At 48.0% G+C, this 27,632-nt stretch overlaps 1 protein-coding gene across 3 annotated transcripts in view; it reads right to left on the bottom strand.

Annotated features, from left to right (window-relative positions):
- LOC121291134 (neurogenic locus notch homolog protein 1-like) overlaps positions 1–27,632 on the bottom strand; it is a 138,748-nt gene that overhangs the window by 22,573 nt on the left and 88,543 nt on the right. For all 3 annotated transcript variants that reach the window (XM_041212213.1, XM_041212211.1, XM_041212212.1), the window contains 7 exons: positions 23,948–24,067; positions 20,452–20,604; positions 18,946–19,174; positions 16,238–16,439; positions 13,786–13,939; positions 9,922–10,106; positions 1,157–1,289 (listed from right to left, as the gene is read on the bottom strand). In XM_041212213.1, the coding sequence (XP_041068147.1) occupies positions 1,157–1,289; positions 9,922–10,106; positions 13,786–13,939; positions 16,238–16,439; positions 18,946–19,174; positions 20,452–20,604; positions 23,948–24,067 (1,176 nt within the window). The remainder of the gene's footprint in view (positions 1–1,156; positions 1,290–9,921; positions 10,107–13,785; positions 13,940–16,237; positions 16,440–18,945; positions 19,175–20,451; positions 20,605–23,947; positions 24,068–27,632) is intronic.

Raw genomic sequence — 27,632 nt, 5'->3', positions numbered from 1 at the left:
CGTTCCCGCATTTCTGGCATGGTAGGAATTCACTCCCACCCCATCCCTTCCTCCCCACCCACCCCCTTCCCTCCCACTCCCACCCACCTCCTTGCCACTCCCGCCCCTTTCCTCCCTGCTCCCACCCCTTTCCTCCCGCTCCCACCCCTTTTCTTCCCACTCCCACCCCTTTCCTCCCCGCTCCCACCCCTTCCTGCTCCCAACCCCTTCCTCCTCACTCCCACCCACACCCATCCCTGCCATTCCCCCCTTGCCCTGCTCCCACCAGCTTCCTTCCCGCTCCCACCCTCTTCCTCCCCACTCTCAAAGCCACAATTCACACTGGGGCCCACATACAGGCTCAGGAGGGGAAAGGATGGACTTTATCCTGTGGGATTCCAGAGCAGGAGATCCAACTAGGCAGGGATCCAATTCCTAGTGGCTATCCAGTGATCCAATCCAAACATCAGAGAAGTTGAATGCAGTTTCTGTCTTCCCCGGGAGGGCCTATAGGTGGGGTTGAGTCTATGATAGGGGAGACTGCGCATTGTGTTTGGGAGAGAAAGTCCCGCAGGCCCTGTTGGTGAGGGGGTCTCTCAGGTACTGTGGGGGAGCGGGTCCTGAGGTACTGTGGCGATCCCTCAGGTACTGTAGGGGAGGGTGTCCCTCCGGCACTGTAGGGGATGGGGTCCCTCAGGTACTATAGAGGAGGGGGTCCCTCAGGTACTGTGGTGGCGGTGGTCCCTCAGGCACTGTGGGGGAGGGGGTCCCACAGGCGCTATGGGGGAGGGGCTCCCTCAGGTACGATGGGGAGGGGCTCCCTCAGGCACTGTGGGGGCGGTGGTCCCTCAGGCACTGTGGGGGAGGGGGCGTTCCTCAGGTGCTGTGGGTGAGGGGGTCCTGAGGTACTGTGGGGGAGGGGCTCCCTCAGGCGCCATGGGGGAGGGGCTCGCTCAGGCGCCGTGGGGGAGGGGGCTCTCTCAGGTACTGTGGGGGAGGGTGTCCCTCAGGGCATTCTCCAGGCAGGTTGCCGCTGCGTGGACTGTGTGAGGAGCAGTTCTATCAGTGGAAGGTCTGTTTCTGTTACTTGTTTTCTCTCTACCTCACACCAACGGGGCAGGGAGGTGACCCTTCTGCCTGCCGATGACACATTTTCCCCCTCTGGGTCGGTGCTTACCCTGAGTGCCATATAGACAGGAACACTGGTAACCGCTGAGCAGGTCGATGCAGGTCCCACCGTTCTGACAGGGCTGGGAGCGACATTCATCAATCTCTTCGGAACAGTTAGTGCCATGGTAACCAGGGAGGCACTGTGAGTAAACATACAAAGACCACTGTCAATCGTTGCTGCATTAACTCAGGGCAGGAGGCTGCTGCTCACACGGGGCTGAGTAGCTGGTATATCAAGACATCCTGGCAATATACTCTCCACCACATTCTGACATTTCCACCCAATGTATTCCACCTCTGCCCCTCCAGAGGTCCCAAAAGGGATTACATTCAGAAAAAAATTGGAGGAGACCGGATTCTGGAGGGTGGGTGGGGAATGGAGGCAAGGGGAAGGTGCTGGTGTTGAGGAAAGAGATGAGGGGCTAAGGAATGGAGGTTCCTCTGGGAGAATTTGGGATCTACAGGACTGAGGGGTTAACAGGATCGAGGGTCGCCAGGGTGAAGGACTCAAGGACAAAGAGACTGAGGGTCAACAGGACTGATGGACTTCAGGACTGAGGGTCTGGGGTGACTGAGGTTCACTGGGATTGAAGGTCATTGAATGCTAGAATGCTCTGAGGGTTTGAGGAGATTGAGGGTTACAGGGACTGTGGGTCATCAGGACTGAGATTCACCAGAACTGAGAGGGCTGAGGGTCACCAGGACTGAGGATCATTGGTTGTGAGGGTCACAGGGATTGAGTTCAAAGGGACTGAGGGTCAGAGAGAACTGAGGGACACCAGGACTGAGGATCTCTGGGTGCCAGAGTGATGTGAGGGTCAGAGGAGACTGAGGGTCACTGGGATTGAGCGTCACTGGCATTGAGGCATTTTGGGATCAAGTGCCTGAATGACCTCAGCTACCTTCCCCAAGTGACCATTCTTCATGTGTGAATCCCGAGAGTGAGGCTCCAGCTTTCCTTCTTCAATGATCCTGAAGAAATTCCAGGAGTGAAAGATGGGAATATACACAAACTCCCAGCTGTGATTTCCTCCTGATTATGATGAACACAGGGAGAGTCGAAGTGCAATGCCTCCCCCTCAGGGATGTGGGTTGTTTTGGCCAAGGAGAGTGAATGAAGTAAAGGGTGGAGTATGGGTGGGGGGCATCAGACTGAGTGAAGTGAGGGTGGGGGATGGGGAGTATCAGAGCGAGAGTGGGGGACGAGGAGTATCAGAGTGAGCAAAGCGAGGGTGGGTGATGGGGAGTATCAGAGCGAGGGTGCGGGATGGGGATTATCAGAGCGAGTGAAGCGAGGGTGGGGGATGGGGAGTGTCAGAGCAAGGGTGGGGGATGGGGAGTTTCAGAGCGAGCGAAGCGTGGGTGGGGGATGGCGAGTATCAGAGCAAGCAAAGCGAGAGTGGGGGATGGGCAGTATCAGACTGAGCAAAGCGAGGGTGGGGATGGGGAGTATCAGCAAGGGTGAGGGATGGGGAGTATCAGAGCGAGGGTTGGGGATGGTGAGTATCAGAGCAAGGGTGGGGGATGGGGAGTTTCAGAGCAAGCAAAGCGAGGTTGGGGGATGGGGAGTTTCAGAGCGAACAAAGCGAGGGTGGGGATGGGGAGTATCAGAGCAAGGGTGGGGAATGGGGAGTATCAGACTGAGCAAAGCGAGGGTGGGGATGGGGAGTATCAGAGCAAGGGTGGGGGATGGGGAGTATCAGAGTGAGCAAAGTGAGGATGGGGAGTATCAGAGCGAGCAAAGTGAGGGTGGGGGATGGGGATTATCAGAGCAAGCAAAGTGGGGGATGGGGATTATCAGAGCGAGCGAAACGAGGGTGGGGAGTATCAGCAAGCAAAGCGAGGGTGGAGGATGGGGAGTATCAGAGTGACTGAGGCGAGGGTGGGGGATGGGGAGTATCAGAGCGAGGTTGTGGGATGGGGAGTATCAGAGCGAGCGAAACGAGGGTGGGGGATGTGGAGTATCAAAGTAAGGGTGGGGTATGGGGAGTATCAAAGCGAGCAAAGTGAGGGTGGAGGATGGGGAGTATCAGCAAGCAAAGTGGGGGATGGGGAGTATCACAGTGAAGTGAGGTGGGGGATGGGGAGTGTCAGAGCGAACAAAGCGAGGGTGGGGGATGGGGATTATCAGAGCAAGGGTGGGGGATGGGGAGTATCAGAGCAAGGGTATGGGATGGGGAGTATCAGAGCGAGCAAAGCGAGGGTGGGGGATGGGAAGTATCAGAGCAAGCAAAGCGAGGGAGGGGGATGGGGAGTATCAGAGCGAGAGTGGGGGATGGGGAGTATCAGAGCGAGCAAAGCGAGGGTGGGGGATGGGGAGTATCAGAGCGAGCAAAGCGAGGGTGGGGGATGGGGAGTATCAGAGCGAGCAAAGCGAGGGTGGGGGATGGGGAGTATCAGAGCAAGCAAAGCGAGGATGGGGGATGGGGAGTATCAGAGCAAGCAAAGCGAGGGTAGGGGATGGGGAGTTTCAGAGCGAGCAAAGCGAGGGTGGGGGATGGTGAGTATCAGAGCAAGCAAAGCGAGGGTGGGGGATGGGGAGTATCAGACCGAGCAAAGCGAGGGTGGGGATGGGGAGTATCAGAGCAAGGGTGAGGGATGGCGAGTATCAGAGCGAGCAAAGTGAGGATGGGGAGTATCAGAGTGAGCAAAGTGAGGGTGGGGGATGGGGATTATCAGAGCAAGCAAAGTGAGGGTGGGGGATGGGGATTATCAGAGCAAGCGAAATGAGGGTGGGGAGTATCAAAGCGAGGGTGGAGGATGGGGAATATCAGAGTGACTGAGGCGAGGGTGGGGGATGGGGAGTATCAGAGCGTGGTTGGGGGATGGGGAGTATCAGAGCGAGCAAAGTGAGGGTGGAGGATGGGGATTATCAGCAAGCAAAGTGGGGGATGGGGAGTATCAGAGCAAAGTGAGGGTGGGGGATGGGGATTATCAGAGCGAGGGTGGGGGATGGGGAGTATCAGAGCAATGGTATGGGATGGGGAGTATCAGAGTGAGCAAAGTGAGTGTGGGGGATGGGGAGTATCAGAGCGAGCAAAGTGAGGGTGGGGGATGGCGAGTATCAGAGCGAGGGTGGGGGATGGCGAGTATCAGAGCGAGCAAAGCGAGGGTAGGGATGGGAAGTATCAGAGCAAGCAAAGCGAGGGAGAGGGATGGGGAGTATCAGAGCGAGAGTGGGGGATGGGGAGTATCAGAGCGAGCAAAGCAAGGGTGGGGGGTGGGGAATTTCAGAGCAAGCAAAGCGAGGGTGGGGGATGGGGAGTATCAGAGCAAGCAAAGCGAGGGTGGGGGATGGAGTATCAGAGCGGGCATAGCGAGGATGGGGGATGGGGAGTATCAGAGCAAGCAAAGCGAGGGTGGGGGATGGAGTATCAGAGCGGGCATAGCGAGGATGGGGGATGGGGAGTATCAGAGCAAGCAAAGCAAGGGTGGGGGATAGGGAGTATCAGACTGAGCAAAGCGAGGGTGGGGATGGGGAGTATCAGAGCAAGGGTGAGGGATGGGGAGTATCAGAGCGAGCAAAGTGAGGATGGGGAGTATCAGAGCGAGCAAAGTGAGGGTGGGGGATGAGGATTATCAGAGCAAGCAAAGTGAGGGTGGGGGATGGGGATTATCAGCAAGCAAAGTGGGGGATGGGGAGTATCAGAGCGAAGTGAGGGTGGGGGATAGGGAGTATCAGTGAACAAAGCGAGGGTGGGGGATGGGGATTATCAGAGCGAGGGTGGGGGATGGGGAGTATCAGCAATGGTATGGGATGGGGAGTATCAGAGTGAGCAAAGTGAGGGTGGGGAATGGGGAGTATCAGAGCAAGCAAAGCAAGGGTGGGGGATAGGGAGTATCAGAGCAAGCAAAGCGAGGTTGGGGGATGGGGAGTATCAGACTGAGCAAAGCGAGGGTGGGGATGGGGAGTATCAGAGCAAGGGTGAGGGATGGGGAGTATCAGAGCGAGCAAAGTGAGGATGGGGAGTATCAGAGCGAGCAAAGTGAGGGTGGGGGATGGGGATTATCAGAGCAAGCAAAGTGAGGGTGGGGGATGGGGATTATCAGCGAGCGAAACAAGGGTGGGGAGTATCAAAGCGAGGGTGGAGGATGGGGAGTATCAGAGTGACTGAGGCGAGGGTGGGGGATGGGGAGTATCAGAGCGAGGTTGGGGGATGGGGAGTATCATAGCGAGCAAAGTGGGGGATGGGGAGTATCAGCGAACAAAACGAGGGTGGGGGATGGGGAGTATCAAAGTGAGGGTGGGGTATGGGGAGTATCAGAGCGAGCAAAGTGAGGGTGGAGGATGGGGATTATCAGCAAGCAAAGTGGGGGATGGGGAGTATCGGAGCGAAGTGAGGGTGGGGGATGGGGAGTATCAGAGCGAACAAAGCGAGGGTGGGGGATGGGGATTATCAGAGCGAGGGTGGGGGATGGGGAGTATCAGAGCAAGGAAAGCAAGGGTGGGGCATGGGGAGTATCAGAGCGAACATAGCGAGGATGGGGGATGGAGAGTATCAGAGCAAGCAAAGCAAGGGTGGGGGATAGGGAGTATCAGAGCAAGCAAAGCGAGGGCGGGGGATGGGGAGTATCAGAGCGAGCAAAGCGAGGGTGGGGAATGTGGGTGGTGGGGTATCAGAGTGAGAGAAGTAGGGTTGGGGGTTGAGGAGCTGTGGGGGTGGAGGGTATGCATAAGAGCCAGTTCCGCACTGTGCACACCAGCCAGCAGGAGTCACTGTAGAGCCAAGAATAGCTGCCGGGCTGCTGTTCCCCAAATGAAGCTGATTGTAAAGGTCCCTGCAGTGACCCAGGTGACTCAGCACAGACTGAAGCTGCGGCTTTATTGATCTGAAAGGCTCAAGCCTCACAGCTCGCAGCACAGCCACACAGAGGGCCATGCGATGAGGTTCAGGGGGCGTCTGGTGTGGTGTAGCAAGCTCACACAGAGGCACAAAGGTTTGCGGGGATGGTTTGCTGGAAAGAATGAGCAGGAGAAACCTGTCTTCTTCTTGGATACGCAATCACAACTCATATTTATCGAGCTCTTTTAATATAGTGAACTGTCTCAAGGCAATTCACAGGGATGTGAGTAAGCAGGATATCGTCACCACAATAAACTTGTATTTATCTGATAGTCTTAATTTTTTTAACATTCATAAGACCATAAGACATAGGAGCAGAAATTAGGCCAATCGGCCCATTGAGTCTGCTCCGCCATTTAATCATGGCTGATAAGTTTCTCAACCCCATTCTCCCGCCTTCTCCCCGTAACCTTTGATCCTCTTACCAATCAAGAACCTATCTATCTTGGTCTTAAATACACTCAATGACCTGGTCTCCACAGCCTTCTGTGGCAATGAATTCCATAGATCCACCACTCTCTGGCTAAAGAAGTTTCTCCTCATCTCTGTTCTAAAAGGTCTTCCCTTTACTCTGAGGCTGTGCCCTCGGATTCTAGTCTCACCTACTAATGGAAACATCTTCCCCACGTCCACTCTGTCCAGGTCTTTCAGTATTCTGTAAGTTTCAATCAGATCCCCCCTCATCCTTCTAAACTCCATCGAGTATAGACCCAGAGTCCTCAAACGTTCCTCATATGTTAAGCCTTTCATTCCCGGGATCATTCTTGTGAACCTCCTCTGGACCCTCTCCAGGGCCAGCACATCCTTACTGAGATACAGGGCCCAAAATTGCTCACAATATTCTAAATGTGGTCTGACCAGTGCCTTATAAAGCCTCAGCAGCACATTCCTGCTTTTATATTCTAGTCCTCTCGAAATAAATGCCAACATTGCATTTGCCTTCCTAACTACTGACTCAACCTGCAAGTTAACCTTAAGAGAATCCTGGACTAGGACATCCAAGAATTCTCTCCCCATTTAGAAAATAGTCTATGCCTCTATTCTTCCTACCAAAGTGCATAACCTCACATTTCCCCACGTTATATTCCATCTGCCACTTCTTTGCCCATTCTCCTAACCTGTCCAAATCCTTCTGCAGCCTCCCCGCCTCCTAAATACTACCTGTCCCTCCACCTATCTTTGTATCATCTGCAAACTTGGCCAGAATGCCCTCAGTTCCTTCATCTAGATCATTAATGTATAAAGTGAAAAGTTGTGGTCCCAACACTGACACCTGTGGAATTCCACTAGTCACCGGCCACCATCCTGAGAAGGACCCCCTTATCCCCACTCTCTGCCTCCTGCCAGACAGCCAATCTTCTTTCCATGCTAGTACCTTGCTACTAACACCAAGGGCTCTTACCTTACTGAGTAGCCTCCTGTGCGGCACCTTGTCAAAGGCCATCTGGAAGTCCAAGTAGATAACATCCATTGGCACCTACTCATTAGCTCCTCAAAGAATTCTAACAGATTTGTCAGGCATGACCTCCCCTTGATGAAACCATGCTGACTTTGCCCTATTTTACCATGCATTTCCAAGTATTCTGAAATCTCATCCTTAATAATGGACTCTAAAATCTTACCAACGACCGAGGCCTGTAATTTCCCATCTTTTGCCTCACTCCCTTCTTAAACAGGGGGATTACATTAGCGATTTTCCAGTCTTCTGGGACACTCCCTGACTTCAGTGATTCCTGAAAGATCACCACTAATGCCTCCACTATCTCTTCAGCTATCTCCTGGGGATGTTGGTGTCGCTGACTAGGCCAGCATTCATTGCCCATCCTTAATTGCCCTTGTTCAGAGGACATTTGTAAGAGTCAACCGCATTGCTGTCAGTCTGGAGTCACATGTAGGCCAGACCAGGTAAGGACAGCAGATTTCCTTCCCTAAAGGGATGGGTTTTAATGACAATCAACAATGGTTTCATGGTCATCATCAGACATTTAATTCCAGATATTTATTGAATTCAAATTCCACCATATTCTGGGGTGGGATTCAAACCGGGGTCCCCAGACCATTCCGCTGGGTGTCTGAATTACCAGTCCTATGACAATACCGCCACCACCTCCTTAATGCAACTAAACACCACCAGGATGCTTCACAGGCATGTTTTCAAAAAAAAAGTTTGACATCGAGTCTCAAAAGGAGATATTAGTGCATGTGGCCAAAAGCTAGTCAAAGAAGTAGGTTTAAGGAGCGTCTTAAAATGAGGAAAGAGAGGTTGCGAGGCGGAGGGGAGTAGGGAGATTATTCCAGAGTTTGGGATCTCAGCAGCTGAAGACATGGCCACCAATGGTGGAGCCATTGTAATTGGGGCTGCACAAGAGGCCAGAATTAGAGGAGTGTGGAATTGGGGGAAAATTACAGAGATAAGGATGGGTGAGGCCATGGAGGGATTTGGAAACAAGGGTGAGGATTTTAAAACGAACCTGCGAATGGACTGGAAGCCAGTGCACATCAGATTTGATAGGGGAGGCTTGGTCAAGGAGGTTCAGGGATGGGCATCCCAGAGATCTGGACTAAGGCAGCTGAAGGCATGGCCACCAATGGTGAAGAGATGAAAATGGAGCTGAAATTTCCTTGCTTTACCAAAAATAATTTTGATTGTATAATTTAAATCTTTTGGGGTTTTTTTTTTATAGTGGTGCAAATTCGAGGGTCGTATCAGAATTAAGAGAATCAGAGAGAAATTTCCTGGCGATAATGGGCTAGGGGAGTGGGAAATCAGAAATGTGATGTAGCATCACCTATCTACCAGCTGATGGCGATGTTGCTCAATGTTTGTTAAACTCAATGTCAAGGCTGTACTCTGTAGACAACAACTTATATAGAGAGCGTCTTTAAAACATCTCTCTTCACAGGAGTGTTATCAAACTAAATTTGACACTGAGACACATAGGAACATAGGAACATAGTAGGCTATTTGGCCCCTCAAGCCTGCTCCACCGTTTAACTAGATCATGCCAGGTATTCTACCTCAAAGCCATCTTCTCGCACTAACCCTTAACCCCTTAGTGTCATTGGTACCTAGAAATCTACCGACCTCTGCTTTGAACACACTCAATGACTGAGCCTCCACTGCCCTCTGGGGTGGACAATTCCAAAAACTCACCACCCTCTGAAGAAATTCCTCCTCATCTCAGTCCTAAATGGCCTACCCCTTATTCAGAGTCTGTGTCCCCTGGTTCTAGACCCCCATCCTCCCCCAGCCAGGGGAAACATCCTTCTTGCACCTACCCTGTCGAGCCCTCTAAGAATTTTGTACACTTCAAAGAGATCACCTCTCATTCTTCTAAACTGTAGAGGGTACAGTCCCAGTATCCTCAATCCCTCCTCATAGAACATCCCTGGGATTAGTGTGGGGAACCTTTGTTGCACGCCCTCTGTGGCCAGTATAGCCTTCAACACATAGGGCAGATCTCAAAAGCTTGCTCAAAGGGGTAGGTTAATAAAACATTTCACAGGAGCATCTAAATCAAAACATGACACCAAGGCAGCTTGGTCAAAGAGATAGTTTTTAAGGAGCACCTTAAAGGAGGAAAGTGAGGTAGAGAGCACGGAGAGGTGTAGGGAGGGAATTCCAGAGCTTGGGGCCTAGGCAACTGACGGTACGACCATCAGCGGTGGAGCCATTAAAATCCTGGCTGCACAAGAGGCCAGAATTAGAGGGACGCAGCTATCTCAGAGAGCTGTGGGGGTGGAAGGGGCAAGACCGTGGAGGGGTTTGAACACGAGGATGAGAATTTTAAAACAGAGGCATTGCCAGACTGGGGAGCCAAGGCAGGTTAGCAAGCACAGGGGTGATAGCGTGGGAGCCAGCACAATGGCGTTCAATAATCGGACCAAATCCGCGGCTCTGCCTTGGAGGAGAGCAAGCACCCAGTACCTGGCAGGAATACTTTGCGATTAAGTCGCGGCAGGTGGCTCCATTCTGACAGGGGTCGGGCTGGCATTCGTTGATCTCTGTCTCGCAGTGGCTGCCCTCAAAGCCAATAGGGCACTGGCAGTAATAAGAGTTTCCTGCGTTGATACACTGCCCGCCATGCTGGCACAGCTGTGTGGCAGCCACCCCTGGTGGAGAGAAAGGAACAGCTTAGACAATTAGAGAGAACACCCCCCACCCAAAACCCAGCCTCACATCACGCAGTGCGCCACCTGCAAGTGAACAGTGCACTGAGTCCTATTAATTAAAGCGGAGGGTAACCATATCCTTATCACACTGACACTCATGGTTTTAATGGAGCTACTTAAAAGATTGAATTTCAATAGTGACTTTCACAATCTCAGGACATTCCAAAGTGCTCCACAGTCAATGAAGTGCCTTTGTTTTGAACTGCAGTCGTTGTTGTAATGCAGGACATGCAGCAGCTAATTTGTGCGCATGTGCCTATACATCAGGAGGCAGGCCTGTGGATAAGTTAAAGAATCATGTGTCGATCTATGGATCCATCTCTCCATCCATTTGCAAGGAAAAGTGATGAATGATGAAGAAACTGATTTTAAAATTCCCATCCTCATTTTCAAATCCCTCCATGGCCTCACCCCTCCCTATCTCTCTCTCATCTCATCAAGCCCCAAAGCCCTCCGAGACAGCTGAACTCCTGTAATTCTTGAGCATCCACGATTTTAATCGCTCTAAGGCCCCAGGCTCTGGTATTCCCCTCAGCCTCTGTACCTCACTTTCCTCCTTTTCCTCTTTGACCAAGCTTCAGGTCATCAGCCCTTATGTTGCCTTATGTGGCTTGGTGTCATATTTTGATTTATATTCTCCTCTGAAATGTTTTCTGACGTTAAAAGCGTTATATAAATATAAGTTGTTGTTGACAGACGTAAAGCAATGGAAAAAGATATCCATATCCATTCTTTCTCACGTGAAAAGTAAGTGATATACTTTAGTAGGAAAAATGATGAAGAGCATTATAAACTAAAGGGTACAGTTCTAAAGGGGGTGCAGGAGTAGAGGGACCCGGGGTGCATAAACTGTTGAATGTGGCAGGGCAGGTGGAGAAAACAGTTAATAAAGCAAAGGGAATCCTGGGCTTTATAAACAGTGGTTCAAAAGGAAGGAAGTTATGACGTGTTATGTTTCTTTGGATTTTGTGTCTATTCTGGGAACCACACATTAGGAAGGTTATGAAAGCTTTAGTGAGATCACAGGTGGAGGTTTACGAGAATGGTTCCAGCTGTCGTGACAGCGTATCACACCCAAATTACTTACAGGCATATTGAACTTTTTTTAAGGAAGTTGTGTGTTTTTTGAAAAAAAAATGACAAGCAAAAGCTGGCTGCGAATGTAACCACTTGCTGGAAAATTCCTTACTTAACTGACTAGCCCAGAGAGAACAGAACGTCGCACCTAAAAAAGTGTCAAGGCCTACTTCAGACCGAGACACGTCAAAGGAAGAGATGCAATGTAAAAACTGAACTTTACTCTCCTGTGATTGCGGAGATAATGGAGGCTGATTACCATCTCAGCAGCAAGCATCTCCTGTTGACTTATATCTCAGGATGTGGAAATGATCTGAGTTGAAATAAAGCAGTTTCTGGGTGAAAGACATGTTTGGTTTTCCCATCCAGGAATACACAAGAAAAGGGGTTAAAAAACCAGCTGCAAACCTGCTGTGTGCATGCTAGTTCTGGTGTGTTAGTTCTGGTGTGTACTGTGAAGGTCACAGAAGAAGAACAGCAACTAGGCATCCCTACAGCTTGCAGGTAAAAATCTCTTCTCTCCCTGTTGCTGGAGGCAAGTCACAAGTCAGCAAAGCCACAGTCAAAATGGAAATAGAACAGGTTCTTCAGCTAATTTGCAGAATCAAGTGTCTCCAAACCCACTGCTCAGCTGCCAAAGTCAGCTTTACCAGAATCACCCAACTTAACGGCCACAACATTTCACCATCTATTCCTCACGGACAAGCCAAAGACTGATACGTATATCTTTTAAAACTTTTATTTTTGGACTCAACTTCTCATTTCTAATCTTTTGTGTATGTGTGTAGCATTTTTATTTATTCTTTTCTCGGATTTTTAGCAACAACTAAACTTACTCTTTCTTTGACTCAAGAAAACCTGGTTAAATTGGCTCCTCCTAATATATTTGGATTGGGAAAAGGTAACCACGAGGGAAGGGATTCTTTTTAAATTAATCTTGTTGCAGCCAACTGAAGGGGTTTAATAAAGAAGAGGAGTCAGCTCATTTCTCCTCACCCGGGAGCATAACAAAATTGGGGTTCCAATTGGGAAGTTAACAATTTGGGGTTCCTTGTTGGGGGTCACAGGGGACCTCATCCAGGGATCGGTTGTAACACAGGGAGTGAGAGATTTCAGTTATGTGGATAGAGAGCCGGCATGGACGTGATGAGTCCAATGGCCTCCTTCTGTGCTATAGTTGACCCTATTACTCTCTTACTCTGTTGGAGAAGCTGGGGTTGTTCTCCTTAGGGAAGAGAAGGTTGAGAGGAGATTTGATAGAGGTGTTCGAAATCATGAGGGGTCTGGACAGAGAAGATAGACAGAAACATTGATGGAAGGAGTGAGAACCAGAGGACTGATTTAAGGTGGTTGGAAAAGGAGCCAGAAGCAGGGAAGCAATGGTGTGGTGGTATTGTCACTGGGCTAGTAATCCAGGGATCCAGGGTAATGCTCTGGGGACCCAGGTTGGAATCCTGCCACGGCAGATGATGGAATTTGAATTCAATAAAAATCTGGAATTAAAAGTCTAATGATGACCATGAAACCATTTCCGATTGTTGTAAAATCCCATCTGGTTCACTAATGTCCTTTAGGGAAGGATATCTGCTGGTCTTACTTGGTCTGGCTTACATGTGGGTCTGGCTCTTAAATGCCCCCTGAGGCCATTTAGGGATGGGCAATAAATGCTGGCCTAGCCCGTGATGCCCACATCCAATGAACTTTTAAAAATGGTTAAGATTTGGAATGTACTGCCTGACAGAGTGGTGCCGGATGATTCAATCTCTCTTATGCCAAAATCCCAACACCACCGGCCCAGTCCCTACTCGCTCTACCTCTCACCCAACCCCCATCCCCCGTCCTGTCCCTCATACATCTACAAAATGACATTATAGTTTCCTGTTTCTGATCGAGCACTATTGATCCTGTTTATCTTCTGTCTCAGGATTGTTCAGAGGCCCATTTAATGTTGCTTGTCCTCCTCTACAAACCATGGTCAGTGTCAAGAATGTCATTATTCATTGTCGCTTGGTAGCACAGAACTTGAGTATTGCTGAAAAAAGAGACATGCTGTCAAAGTTCTCTGTCTTGCACTCATCAGGACAGGCACAAGAATACCAAATTTCAAAGGGAGCAACAAGTTATACTGTATTAGGAAAGGGTGCTGGCTGGTTGGCAAGTTGACTCTGATTGGCTGAATTGTTGCCATGGAGAATGCTGCAGGGGATTATCGTCACCCACGCTTTTGTTCAATTTAAAAAAAAGGCACGATGCCTGGACATGCATTGCACAACAAAAGTGTGGGGGGCAATAGTTCCTTGGCGCATCCTCCATGGCAACACTTCAACCAACCAGAATCGACTTGCCAACAAAGCCAGCACCCTTTTCTCATGCAGTATAAATTGTTGCTCCCTTTGGAATTTGGCAGTATTGCATTTGTCCTGATGAGTGCAAGATGAAAAGCTTCGACTTCATGTGTCTTTTTTCAGCAATATGCCATTATTCCACAGCCCACAGCAGATTGAGAAGAAACAACTGGGGTTTAGCTGTCTCAGCCCCTTACCACGTTTTCCAGCAGCGACCTCGCAGGACACCTTAGGCACATCACAGTAAAGACCCGACCAGCCCATCTTGCACTCGCAGTGGAAAGTTGTGTTCACCTGCTCACACTTGCCATCATTTTTGCACACGGGTTTGGCACACCAGTTTATCAGAGTCTGTGGGTGGGAGAAAGGGAGGAGTGAAAGGCACACCAAACAGGCGGGGTGAAGGGTGAAGGGTCGTGGTGCAGGACCAGTGCTAACGCCAAGGCTCCACACACCGGCCCATGTTGACACATTGCAAGGAGACAGCAAGAAACAGCCATTGGGTAACACCAAGTCTAGCTTTTATAAAGCTGCAGATGGCCAGAGTCATGACGCATGAGAGGTCCTGCAGCTTCTATTTCGATAACTAAGATTATTGTCAAAAAAGCCAAGAGGGAGATGAAGAGAATTTGTTTTTTTTAATGCAGTGAGTTGTTGTGATCTGGAACGCACTGCCTGAAAGGCCAGTAGAAGCAGATTCGACAGACCTTTCGAATGGGAATTGGATAAAAAAAACACAAAACTGAGAGAGAAAATTGCAGGACGATGAGGAAAGAGTCGGGGAGGAGTTGAAGTATTTTGGGTCGTTCTTTCAAACAGCCAGCCCAGATGTGACGGGCCAAATGGCACGTGTCAGGTCTGCTCTCTTGGCACTGGGGTCTGGTTCCTTGGCGCTGCCTGACCCAGCTGCCGTGCACCTACGGGGTGAGACTGAGGACCTGGGTAAGCTCCCCCCCCCCGACCCCCCACCCCCACCCCCCTCCCTCCCCCCGTGACGAGATTCCCACCATGGAGCTGGGGCTCAGGTCATTGCGCTGGATTGACGCGGGGGCTACTTTCCGGCCAGGATCCACCCAGGCTGATGTTCCACACCAGCAAAACCCACCCCCGTACCAGCGCCATTCTGGCTTTGAGGCACTGAGGGCTATCCCTGTCTGAGATAAGCCGATGTCAAGTGGATCCCCAGAACCTGTATGCGACTGTGTATTAACACAGTAGATTAAATGGGTGGTCTGCTCAAGATGCTTAAATTGATCAAAGAAGACGACAGGATCGATAGAGAGAAACTCTTACCTCCGGTTGGGGGTGGGAGGGGGGCATTATCTTAAAATTAGAGCCAGGGTGTTCAAAGACAATATCAAGATGCACTCCTTCGTACAAAATGTAGTTCAAATCTGGAACTCTCTTTTCCCTGAAGGCTGGGAGGTGGTGGGGAGGGGCAGGTGAAGTAACAAGCAGGTAAATAGGGTTGAGCAACACGGTCCGACTGATCGGAAGAACAAGTCCAAGGGGGCTGAAGTTTCTCCTCCGATGAGGGAAATATTTGAAAAGCGAGTGGCATCAATCAGGGTCGGTCAGCTTGCTGGGAAGATCCACATATATTAGATTAATGAGGCTGCAGTAACGAAGGAAGCAGCAGCGATCCAAACATCTCACTGACTGATAACCTACAAGTGACTTGACGTTACACCCTCCCCATTACTGGTGGGGCCAGCACTCTGCTCCCAGCATTAGCAGGGTGACCAGGGCCTTCTGAAGTCTGGTGATTGCGGAGGGTGAAAGGACTCCACCAAACAGGATATGGATTTTTGCACCAAGCCTGACAGGAGAGCAATACATGAGGGGAGGTTAAGGAAGTTGCAAATGTTTCCTTTTGAAAATAGGTGACGTCAAGTTTATTAGACCATGAAATAATTTGACAAGTAATTTGATTTCCCGGGGAAATCCTTCACTGTGGACAAGGGTTGGAATATCAGAGGGTTAGTGAGGAGGATGCAAGTTAAAAACAGGGAAGCGAGGTGCCCAAATGGAACTCAGGCAGAAAGGTTATTAATAAGGCTGTCAAGAAGGCTTTCAAAAGAAATAATTACAATTAATCTCACCATTAAAAACTTCAGCCTGAAGTAATAGTGATTTATACTGCGCGCAGTCGGACAAAATGGACACAGGAGGCCATACGGTCTGCCAGTGTGCAGAGGCGGTGAAATGGGATTGGAGTGCAGATCAGCAGTGATCTAACTGAATTCTCCAGGGCTTGACAGGAGAGATACTGAGAGACCATTTGCCCTGGCAGGACAATCAGGGGGTAGCGTCTCAGGATAAGAGGTCGGCCGTTTAGGACCGAGATGAGGAGAAATTTCTTCACTCAGAGGGTTGTGAATCTTTGTGAGTCTACACCAGAGAGCTCTAGGCGATCAGCTGATGAATGTCTTTACGACTGAGACTGAAAGATTACTGGGCACTGAAGAAACAAAGGGATCTGGTGGGAAAGTGGAGTTGAGGTGGATGATCAGCTATGATCGCATTCAGCCCCTAGAGGGGCTGAACTGCCACCTGCTGTTCCTAATGCTTCAACTCACTGAGAATACTTTTGTTTCTAGTCTGTCACAGCAACCCATTGATCCTCCACTTCCCCTGCCTCCGCGTTACCTGGCAGTTGTTGCCGGTGTAACCCTGAGCACAGGAACACTTGTAGGTCCCATAGCCATCCTGGCAGGTGCCCCCATTCAGGCAGGGCTGCGAATCACACTCGTTTATTTCCTGTTGGCAGTAGTGGCCGGCGAACCCGGCCGGGCAGTGGCAGGTGAAGTTGGCAACTTGGTCGACACACGTCCCTCCGTTCAGGCAGGAGCTGCGGAATAGTGAGAAAGCTGACGGTAAGATAGTTCGAGTGGCTGAGCCAGGGCCCTGACATGGTATTAGTACAGTGCTAAGTAAATGCCATTTCCCTCAGGTCAAAATCAGCAAAGTTAATTTCCAGCACAGTTGGGAATGTTAAAAAAATAAAACAACCAATGCCGGAAACGTGAAATAGGAATTCAGATCCGCGGCCAAATTTTAGCCTAACTGACCGAATGGGAATCCAGGGAATCAGGTGCCAGTGCTACCCTGCCCAATATTACTTTCACTGGAAAGTGAAACCAGGTAGCAACGCTATCCCTGATCCAATCAGTTTCCCCAATGGGCAGTGTAGTGTTTAATTGTTCTGTGTTTGATTATGTTAGTCTGTTAACTGATCAATGCTCACTGCGCTTGATTGGTAAAGTCTGGGTGTTGACTCAGAGTGAAAGTAAACAGAGGAGCTCAAGCTGGGATAAGCATGGGTTCAGACATTTTGTGATTGCAGAGTTATTTTAAAACACTGGAAGTAAACCTGTTGTGCACTTAGAAACTAGTGTCATCTCTGAGGTAAATCAAATATATATAACGGACAACAAATCAGTGAAACACAACAGGCAAAGGTGAATTAGGTTAAAAATTTCCCCCAGTGTTTCAGATACGGGCCATTCATTGGCCACATTAGTACAATCTATGTCAGACTGTCGAGGTGGTGTTGACCTTGGCTGCGGAGGTGGAAGCACAAAGTCTAGGCTGATGGTGCAGCATTCCCTCAGCACTGTCAGGTAGATCGTTTGATTGGATGAGACATGAAACAAAAGGCCCTATCTGTCCTCTCAGGTGGGCATAAAAGATCCTAAGGCATCATTCAAAGAGTGCAGAATTTCATCCCGGTGTCTTGGCCAATATTTATCCCTCAACCAACATCATTAAAAAAGCGTGCTCATTGTCATTTTGCTGTTTGCAGGAGCTAGCTGCGCACAAATCGGTCACCAGATTTCCCTACATGGGAGTACACACCTGGGTGTACAGGGCAAAATGACAACATTTTTTAGGCGACAACTGGGAAGTATTGTCAACTGCGAGGAGGATAGTGATAGACTTCAAGAGGACATCGGCAGGCTGGTGGATTGGGCCGACGCATGGCCGATGAAGTTTAATGCAGAGAAGTGTGAAGTGATACACATTGGTAGGAAAAATGAGGAGGAGGAGACAAAATAAAAGGTGCAGATCTAAAAGAGAAACAGAGGGACCTGGGGCTGTATGTGCACAAGTAATTGAAGATGGCAAGACAAGTTGAGAAAGTGGTTAAAAAGGCATAAGGGGCCCTAGACTTTATAAATAGAGGCAGAGAGTCTCAAGGCTCATGGTGAGTCTTTATAAAATATTGGTTTGACATCAATTGAAGTACTGTGTCCAATTCTGGTCATCACACGTTAGGAAGGATTTGAAGGCTTTAGAGAAGGTGCAGAAAAGATTTATGAGCGTTGTTCCAGGAATGAGAGACTTCAGTTACACAGATAGAATGGAGAAGCTGGGGCTGTTCTCCTTAGAAAAGACAAGGTTGAGAGGAGATTTGTTAGAGGGACCTAGACAGAGTAGATAGGGATAAACTGTTCCCATTGGTTGAGGCGACAAGAACCAGAGGACACTGATTTAAGATGAATGACAAATGAAGCAAAGTCGTAATGATGAAAACACATTATGCAGTGAGTGGTTAAGATGTGAAATGCACAGCCTGAGACATAGTGAAGACTTCCAATCCCAAAAGGGAATTGAGTCAGCGGCTGAAGAGAAAAAAAATTGCAGGGGTACAGGGAAAGGACAGAGGAATGGGACTAGCTGAGTTGCTGTTGCAGAGAGCTAGCATGAACCTGGTGGGCCGAAATGCCTCCTTCTGTTTTGTAACCATTCTACGATTGTCACTTGGGTGTGTAGAACTTGAATATCGCTGAAAAGAGAGACATATGTTACAGAAACTTTTTGTCTCTCGCTCATCAGGACAAATGCAAGAATGCCAAATTTTAAATGATCACAACAATTATACTACAAGAGAAAAGAATGCTGATTGGGTTAGCAAACTGACATGCAGGGACCTATTCTCTACAAACAAAAGGAATATGTTCAAACCTCGTGCCTTTTTCTGTTTCATCCGGGAGCTTATAGCTCCCCACTGCTTTCTCTATGGCAATACCTCGGGCAATCAGTGTCGGCTTGCTAACCATTCAGCATGTTTTTCTCCTGTAGTATAAAGTATTGGGGTGATTGTCTGAAATTTGGTATTCTTGTGTTTGTCCTGATGATCGTGAGATGAAAAGCTTTGGCAACACATCCCTCTTTCAGCAATATTCATATTCTATGATTCTACATTATGCCAGTGATAACAGTTAAAAAAAAATATTTCATTGGCTGTGGGGCGTTTCAGGACATTCTGGAAGGTGTTGTGTGAAATAAGCATTCTTTCTTTGGCCCAGTCTCAGACCTCGGTGTGATTGATGCTTGTCACCAATCATCCCTACCTTGGATTGCAGTCTGGAATGTCGTTCTCACAGTGGATGCCATCGTAGCCCAGTGGGCAGCTGCAGGTGTACCCATTGACGTGGTCGTTGCAGACTGCCCCATTCTGGCATGGGCCACTGCTGCATTCATCGATATCGTCCTGGCAACGCTCGCCGGCAAAGCCCGCTGGACAGGAGCAGTTAAAGGAATCTACTCCGTCCTCACAGGAGCCGCCATTGTGGCACAGGTCTAGAGAAAAGGACACATGGAGGTTAAATCTCATTTTAGTCTTCTCCCCATCACCCAACAAACCACCACACTGTTACTCCATTAAACTGGCTCAATGCACTTTGCCGAAAAAAGTCAGAGAAGAACAGAATGAAATTGTGCCCATCTAGGGGTTGAAGGGGCTGCAGTGTCACTGATTGGTTGAGGGTGGATGGTGACATAGTTGTAGGAGTTGGGGTATAGGAGGATTTGCCCTAATGAGGAAGAGGGAAGAGAAGAAACATGAGTCTGGCTGAAAAAGGGGGCACGCTTTCGGAGCTTTCCATCTTGCACTCATCAGGGCAGATGCAAGAACTGCAAAGGGAACAATAATTTACACTGCATGAGAAGTTGGCAAGTTGACTCTAATTGGTCAAGATGTTGCCATGGAAAATGCACCAAGAAACTATTGCTCCCCATGATGATATTATTATTAGACAATTATTGTCCACTCGACCAATCAGAGTCGACTTGCCAACCAATTAGCACCCTTTTTCATGCAATTAAATTGTTGTCCCTTTGAAATTTGGCATTCTTGCATCTGTCTTAATGAGCTCAGGATGAAAAGCTTCCACATGCTATGGAATACTCAAGTTCTGAACTACCAAATGGCTATTTATAAAGAAGTTTCAACATGTAGTCAAAGAATTGGGGTATAACCCATCTTTTGCACCTACTGCTTGTAACTAGCTGCGCTGTAATTATTGATGTTATTGATTCCATTAGTCTAGTGCCCACTTCCCCACTGCGAGTGCATGTGGCAGAGCATCCTAATAAATCTCGCTAACATCTGAAGTTCGGACAATGCTATCCGATTACTTCTCAGTGACAATTTACAATCAGGAACTAAGAGACCGTTACAGATTACAGAATCTTACAGCACAAAAGTAGGCTATTTGGACCATCATGGGGTGAGGGTGGGGTGAGGGAGAATAGGAAAGGAGAGCATGAAAATAAGTAGGAGAGGAGGGAGCTGAGAGGGATAGTATAGTGTGGAATGGCAGGATGTTTAATCCAATCCTCAGGCACGTAGTGCAGGTCCTAAGGGTAAGAGGAGGAAACCAGAAGGAGAGTTGATTTGTGCTACTTGGTCAGATGCCTGAGCCCATCAGGTGCCAATGTAGTGGTCAAGGGACAGGCTGTTTTCTTGACATTTCAGCCCATATAGAATGTGGGACTGGATAGTGGAGGGACGGAGATAGGGAAGGAGGAAGAAGAGAAAACCAAGAGAAGGTAGGAAAGGAATCCTAATCACTTACTAGGGGAGCAGTCATCAATGTCCACATCACACAGCTGCCCACTGTAGCCCGCTTGGCATTTGCATATATGCCCGCCTTCAGAGTTCTGGCACTCCCCTTGATTGAGGCACGGGTTAGAGACGCATTCATCAATGTCCTCCTCACAAACCTGCCCTGCAGGGGAAATCATTCAAAGCTGTTTTTAGTGTTTCATTTTCCACTGCACATTCTGTTTACGCCTTCCACTGTCTGTATTTCCACAAGGCTGCTTGGGCCTCAGCTCAGTGGCTATTATCCCCCACCAACACCCACCCCCTCAGCCATTCTGCTTCAACTCCTCAAAGCTGAGGCCAGTTGCAGCTTCTCAACTGTTGCCCCAACTGAGATTAGCAAACTCTCTAAACTAGGAACTGAGCCGACGCATTCGAAGCTCTCGGATTCACTTTCAGCAGTTTTTATTTTGTTCAGCGTAGTATCTGACAGTGTTTGGAGGGCCAAAAATCATACGTAGCAGTCTCCAAATTATCATAACAACATGGACAATGGGCAGAATTTTACCCTCGTCGGGCAGGCTCAGCGGGAGCGTGTGGGGGTGGTTAAGAAGCCGACTGCCACCCACGATTGGGGCCGGACCGCGATTTCACACTGGCCGGCCAGCTAAGGCCCACCCAGCGTGCTACATGTGCTGCAGCACTCAGCGTTGCCTTTCTGGGATGACGGGGGCAGTGGTGCGGCAGATGAGGGTGAGCGCAAGCTGAGGCACGGAGCTGCCTCAGGGAGATGAACAATTCTCGAAATAAAAAAATAAAGAATTTTAAGGTGTAAAAAACATGTCCCCTCATGTGTCTCTATCACTTGAGCAGGGACACGTTAAGAAACGAGGATGAATTTATTTTTCCTTGATTTTTTAATGACAGATCAAAACCTCTTCCCTCCAGTGGATGAGGTTTCGCAAAAAATGCAAAGGCTGCCTGGCCTTTTAAGCCTGCCCGCCAACCGTAAGGCTGGATGGGCAGCGAGAAATTTAAATCAATTGGATTGTTAATGGCCTTCATAGACCTTCTAGTTGTCGGCGGGCAGGCTGCCAACTCCTGCCCGCGCCCGCCGGCCAAAATATTGCGCTAGTGCTCGATGACATCAGGACGCTCACCCGACATCATCGCGTGTCATCTTACGCTCCACCGGATCAGGCATGCACCCGCCCACTCAGCTAAAAACCCTGGCCAATATTTTCATTTGCATGAATCGACATATCATGACCTCAGGAGGTTCTAAAGCGCTGTACAGCCAATGAAGCTCTTCTGAAACGTAGTCAATGTTGCAACGATATAAACCACATTCTTTCGATACATACATTCTCCCTCACCTAAATCCAAAGAGGGCAGCCATAAGTTGGCAATGCTGGTTATATAGTTCTGCAACTAACCCGTGGTGTGCCTGTCCTGGGAATATTTGATGCTCCAGTGTAGAGCGAGCTTTATTCTGTATCTGACCCTGTGCTGTACCAAGTATCAAGCTAAACATGGCTAAAGGGGAACCTGTAGATGTGGTGTACTTGGATTTCCAAAAGCCATTTAATAAGGTGCCACATCCAAGGTTCCTCTGCAAAATAAGAGCTCATGGTATTGGGGGGGGAGGGGGGGTGGTGGCATTGGGGGTACTTAACATATTAGCACAGATACAGGATTGGTTCGCTAGCAGGAAGCAGATGGTAAGGATAATTGGGTCATTTGCAAGTTGGCAAGTTGTAACTAGTAGAGTGCCACAAGCATCAGTGTTAGGTCCTCAACTATTTACAATCTATGTCAATCACTTAGATGAAGGAACAAAATAGCTGGTAGTTTAATTTCCAATGTCTCCAAGATGGATAGGAAAGTAAATCGTCAAGAGGAGGTAAATAATCTACAAAGGAATATAGATAAGTTAAGTGAGTTGGCATAAATTTGGCAGATGTGGAAAAATGTGAAATTGTCCACTTTGGCAAGAAGGATAGAAAAAAGCATACAATCTAAATGGAGGGATTGCTGAACTTGGTGGTACAGAGGATCTGGGCGTCCTGGTAAATGAATCATCAAAAGTTAGTATGCAGGTACAGCACCACCTGGAATTTTCCCTCCAAGTCAGTCATCATCCTGGCTTGGAAATATATCACTGTGCCTTTACTGTCGCTGGGTCAAAATCCTGGAACTCCCTTCCTAACAGCACTGAGGGTGTACCTACACCACATGGACTGTAGCAGTTCAAGAAGGCAGTTCACCACCATCTTCTCAAGAGCAATTAGGGATGGGCAACCAGCGATGCCCACATTCCATGAATGAATAAAAAAAAAGAGATAAGAAGACAAATGTTGGCATTGATTGCAAGGGGAATAGAATATAAAAGTAGGGAAGTTTTACTGCAGCTGTACAGGGCCTTGGTCAGACTACATCTGGAATAGTGTACAGTTTTAGTCTTCTTATTTAAGAAAGGATATAATTGCATTAGAAGCACTTCAGAGAAGGTTCACTGGACTCACTCCTGGGATGAAAGGGTTATTTTATGAGGAAAGGTTGAACAGATTGGGCTTGTATCCATCGGAGTTTAGAAGAATGAGGAGCGGACTTACTGAAACATACAAGATCCTGAAGAGACTTGACAGGGTGGATACTGGAAGATGCTTCCTCTTGTGGGGGGAGACTAGAACTAGGGGACACTGTTTAAAAATAAGAAGCTTCCCTTTTAAAAAAGAGATGAGGAGAATTTTTTCTCTCAGAGGGTCATTAGTATGTGAAATTCTCTTCCCCCAGTGGAGTGGAAGCTGCGTCACTGAATTTATTCAAGGCTGAGTTAGACAGATTTTTATTGAAAGGGGAGCCAAGGGTTATGGGGGACAGACAGGATAATGGAGGCGAGACCATAAAGAGATCAGCCTTAATCTTACCCAGTGGCAGAGCAGGCTTGAAGAGCCAAATGGCCTACTGCTGCTCCTAAGTCCTATGTCCTTATGTACCTGCCATGGGAGTTTTTGGCAGGACAGTGTAGATGGAGCTTCACTCTGTGTCTAAACTGTGCTGGACACTCCTGAGAGTGTTTGATGGGGACAGTGTAGAGGGAGCTTTACTCTATATCTAACCCATGCCGTAACTGACCTTTTTTTCCAATTTTGGGGGCGCATTTCCTGAAGTGAGGCAAATAATATTATTAGAAACTTGAATGTCTATCCAAAGTCAGGTTCAGCTTTCTTCTGGCCAGTTGGAACTCTGGGAGAGACAGCTCCAGTCTTTCCTGTGCTGTACCTTTGCGTGTTCCTTATGCACTTTTAGGGTTTGCCAGCTGAAAGAATTGCTAATGAAGCTGACACTCTGTCCGCTATTTGAGTCAGAACAGCATGTCATGTGCTCAATGACCTTGTGACCTTTTCTTTCTTGGCATGAGGAGGATGTTTTCATCCAGAACCAAATACGTAGGGCTTCACTTCCACGGTATCTGGAGATTATGGGATTGAGAACGGACTAAAATGAATTGTAAGGTCTCTCACCACCCCATCCACCTGGACATACGCAAGAGAATGCCTGGTAGTCCGTTGACTCAATACACGTGCCACCATTTTTGCAAGGATGCTGAGCACAAGGGGCGAGTAGTGTCTCACAGTGGGGACCTGCAAGAAAAACAAGATTGAGAAAATTAATCAACTGCAGGAATTATTGAGCAGAATCTGTATAAATCACACTTAGGACTGATAGACTATGCCAATCAAAAGGATGCTCTAACATCAAGATCACCTTAACCCAGAGGATTCTATTATCCACAGGATAACGCCAACCAAAGGATCATCCCAATCACAGGATCATCATAATAACAGGATCACCTCAATCACAGCATCATTCCAATCACATGATCACCCTCTGATAGTTGGGGGCGGAAGGGAGTGCCAATATTGGTTAAAGATGGCATTACAGTACTGGAGAGAGAGGTTGTTCCAGAGATGTCAAGGATGGAATCTCTCTGGCTAGAGGTAAGGAATGAAAAAGGTGCAATAACATTGATTGGTATAGTATATAGACCACCAACTAGCGGAAGGGATGTGGAGAAACAAATTTGCAAAGAAATTACAGAGAGGTGTAAGAATTATAGAGTAATCATAATGGAGGACTTCAATTATCCAAATAAAGACAGGGATAGGAATAGTACAAAGGGACAAGAGGGGCGAGAGTTCCTGGAATGTGTTCAAGATAATTTTCTGCAGTTGTATGTTTCCCATCCAATGAGAGGACAAGCACTTTTGGACCTGGCTCTGGGGAATGAGTTGGCCCAAGGGGATCAAATATCAGTGGGAAAACAACGATCATTGAATCACAAGGTTTAAGTTGGTCATGGAAAAGGACAGGGCACAATCCAGAGCAGGGATAATTAATTGAGGGAAAGCCAACTTTGATGGGATGAGAATGCATCTGAGTCGAGTGAGTTGACAGAAAAGACACTGGCCAGGATTTTCCCCTCGGAGATTTGGGGGCGGGGCACGCTCGCCAAGGGGAAAATGACGCGGGATGATGTCGGGAGGAATCCCCGAAGTCATCCCAGTCCCTTTAAATCTTTAGGAAGGCGGGTCACAGAGAAATCAGCTGTCCACCCGCCGACATGTCAATGGCCAATTGAGGCCATTGACAGGCTAGTTAACATAATTGAAGACCTGCCCATCCAAGCTTAAGGCTGGCGGGCAGGCCAGGAGCCCCTGTAGGCTCCAGATTATTCATGAAACTTCATTCACTGGTGGGATGAAGTTTCATGTCCGTTTTTTAAAAATGTAATAAATTTTAAGCGTTTATTATTAACATGTCCCATCTTGTGTGACATTGTCATATGAGAGGGACATGTTAATCATTTTAATAGTTATCTTTTTTTTAAATTTATTTTTTAGTTATTTTCAGACTTTACTTACCTCTCACGAATCTCCCTGAGACAGCACTTTGCCTCAGGGAGCAGTGCGCTCTTTCGCACGCATGCGCAATAGAGCGCACTTTGACAGTTGGGGAATCCCTCTCCCCTCCCCCGGCACAGGAAGTGCTATGCGCTATGCGCTTCCTGTCGGGCAGGCCGCTGGGCGGGCCTTAATTGGCCCACCCACTCAAAATGGCAGTCGGCCGAGCTGGTGGGGCACACACGCCATCTGAGGGCAAAATTCTGCCCACTGGCTGAGCAATGGGCTACATTCAAAGAAAAGGTATTGCAGGCAATGTCAAGGTACTTTCCCTTGAAGGGGGAAGGTAGGACAAATAAATCCAGAGCTCCCTGGATGACGAAAGAGATAGAGGTAAAGATGAAAAGGAAGAAGTGCATGTACGACAGATGTCAGGTAGAAAATACAATGGAGAATCAGGCTGAATATAGAAGGACCAGAGAGGGAGTGAAGAAACTAATAAGAAAAGCAAGGAGAGAGCATGAAAAGAGGCTGGCAGCTAACATAAAAGGGAACCCCAAGGTCTTTTCTCAGCATGTAAATAATAAAAGGGTGGTAAAAGAAAGATGAGGTCTGATTGGGGACAAAAAAGGGGACTTGCATGTGGAGGCTGGAGAAATAGCAGAGGTGTTGAACGAGTACTTTGTACCTGTCTTTACAAAGGAAGAAGATGTTACCCAGGCCAAGGTGTGGGAGGAGGTCACTGTTACACTAGAAGAATCTACAACTGAGAAGGAGGAGGTGTTAGAAAGGCTATCTTTAATTAAAATAGATAAGGTACCAGGACCCGGTGAGATGCATCCAAGGGTACTGAAAGTGAGAGTGGAAATTGCTGAGGCACTAGTGATAATCTTCCAGTCTTCCATGGACACAGGAAGGGTGCCAGAGGACTGGAGAATCATGAATGTTACACCCTTGTTCGAAAAGGGGTGCAAGGATAAAGCCGGCAACTACAGACCAGTCAGTTTGACCTCAATAACAGGGAAACTTTTGGAAACTATAGTTCGGGATAAAAATCAATACTCATTTTGACAAATGAAGAATAATTAAGGAAAGCCAGCATGGATTCTTTCAGGGAAAATCATGTTTAGCTAACTTTCTGGAGCTTTTTGAGGAGGTAATAGAGAAGGCTGATCAGGGAAGCACGAGTGATGTGGTGTATATGGATTTTCAAAAGGCATTTGCACACAACAGACTTGTGAGCAAAATTCTAGATCATGGAATAAAAAAGAAAGTTGGCACTCGGATAAGAAATTGGCTGAATGACAGGAAACAGAGAGTAGTGATAAATGGTTGTTTTCAGATTGGAGGAAGGTTTGTAGTTCCCCAGGGGTCAGTGTTGGGACCCTGGCTCTTCCTGATATATATTAATGACTTAGACTGTGGTGTGCAGGGCATGATTTCAAGATCTGCAAATGATACAAAGATTGGAAATGTTGTCAACTGTGATGAGGATAATCTTGAACTTCAGAAGGACATAGACTTGTTGGTGGATTGGGCAGACAAGTGGCAGATGAAGTTCAATACAGAGAAGTGTGAGGTGAGCCATTTTGGCAGGAAAATATGATGAGACAGCATAAGATAAAGGGAGAGACTCTAAAGGAGATGCAGGAACAGATGATATTCGGTATATACGTACATAGGTCATTGAAGATGGCAGGGCATGTTGAGAGCAGTTAATAAAGCATATAGTAGCTTAGGCTTTCTTAGTAGGGGCATTGAGTACAAGAGTAAGGAGGTTATGTTGAACTTGTATAAGACACTAGTTAGGCCTCATCTGGAGTACTACATCCAGTTCTGGGTGCCGTACTTGAGGAAGGATGTGAAGGCATTGGTGAGATAACAGAGGGAATTCATAGGAATGATTCCTGGGCTAAAGAGCTGTAGCTATGAGGATAGATTGGAGAGGTTGGAACTGTTTTCCTTTGAGAAAAGAAGGCTGAGAGGAGACTTGATAGAGGTATTCAAGATCCTGAGGGGTATGGACAGGGTAAATAGTGAGAAACTGTTCCCTCTCAAGAGAACATCCAGGACTAGAGGGCACAGATTCAAAATAATTGGCAAAAGGAGTAAAACTGATGTGAGGAAAATATTTTCATCCACAGGGTGGTTGGAGCCTGGGATGAACTTCCTGAAAGGGTGGTGGAGGCAGGTTCGATCGAGGAATTCAAATGGGAATTGGATTGCTATCTGAAAAGAAAGACTATGCAAGGTTACGGGGATAAAGTAGGGTAGTAAGACTAGGTGGAATGCTCTTTCAGAGAGC

This window comes from Carcharodon carcharias, chromosome 19, assembly GCF_017639515.1.
Source record: "Carcharodon carcharias isolate sCarCar2 chromosome 19, sCarCar2.pri, whole genome shotgun sequence".
Lineage (NCBI taxonomy): Eukaryota > Metazoa > Chordata > Chondrichthyes > Lamniformes > Lamnidae > Carcharodon > Carcharodon carcharias.
This window is presented reverse-complemented; position numbering and strand designations above follow the sequence as displayed.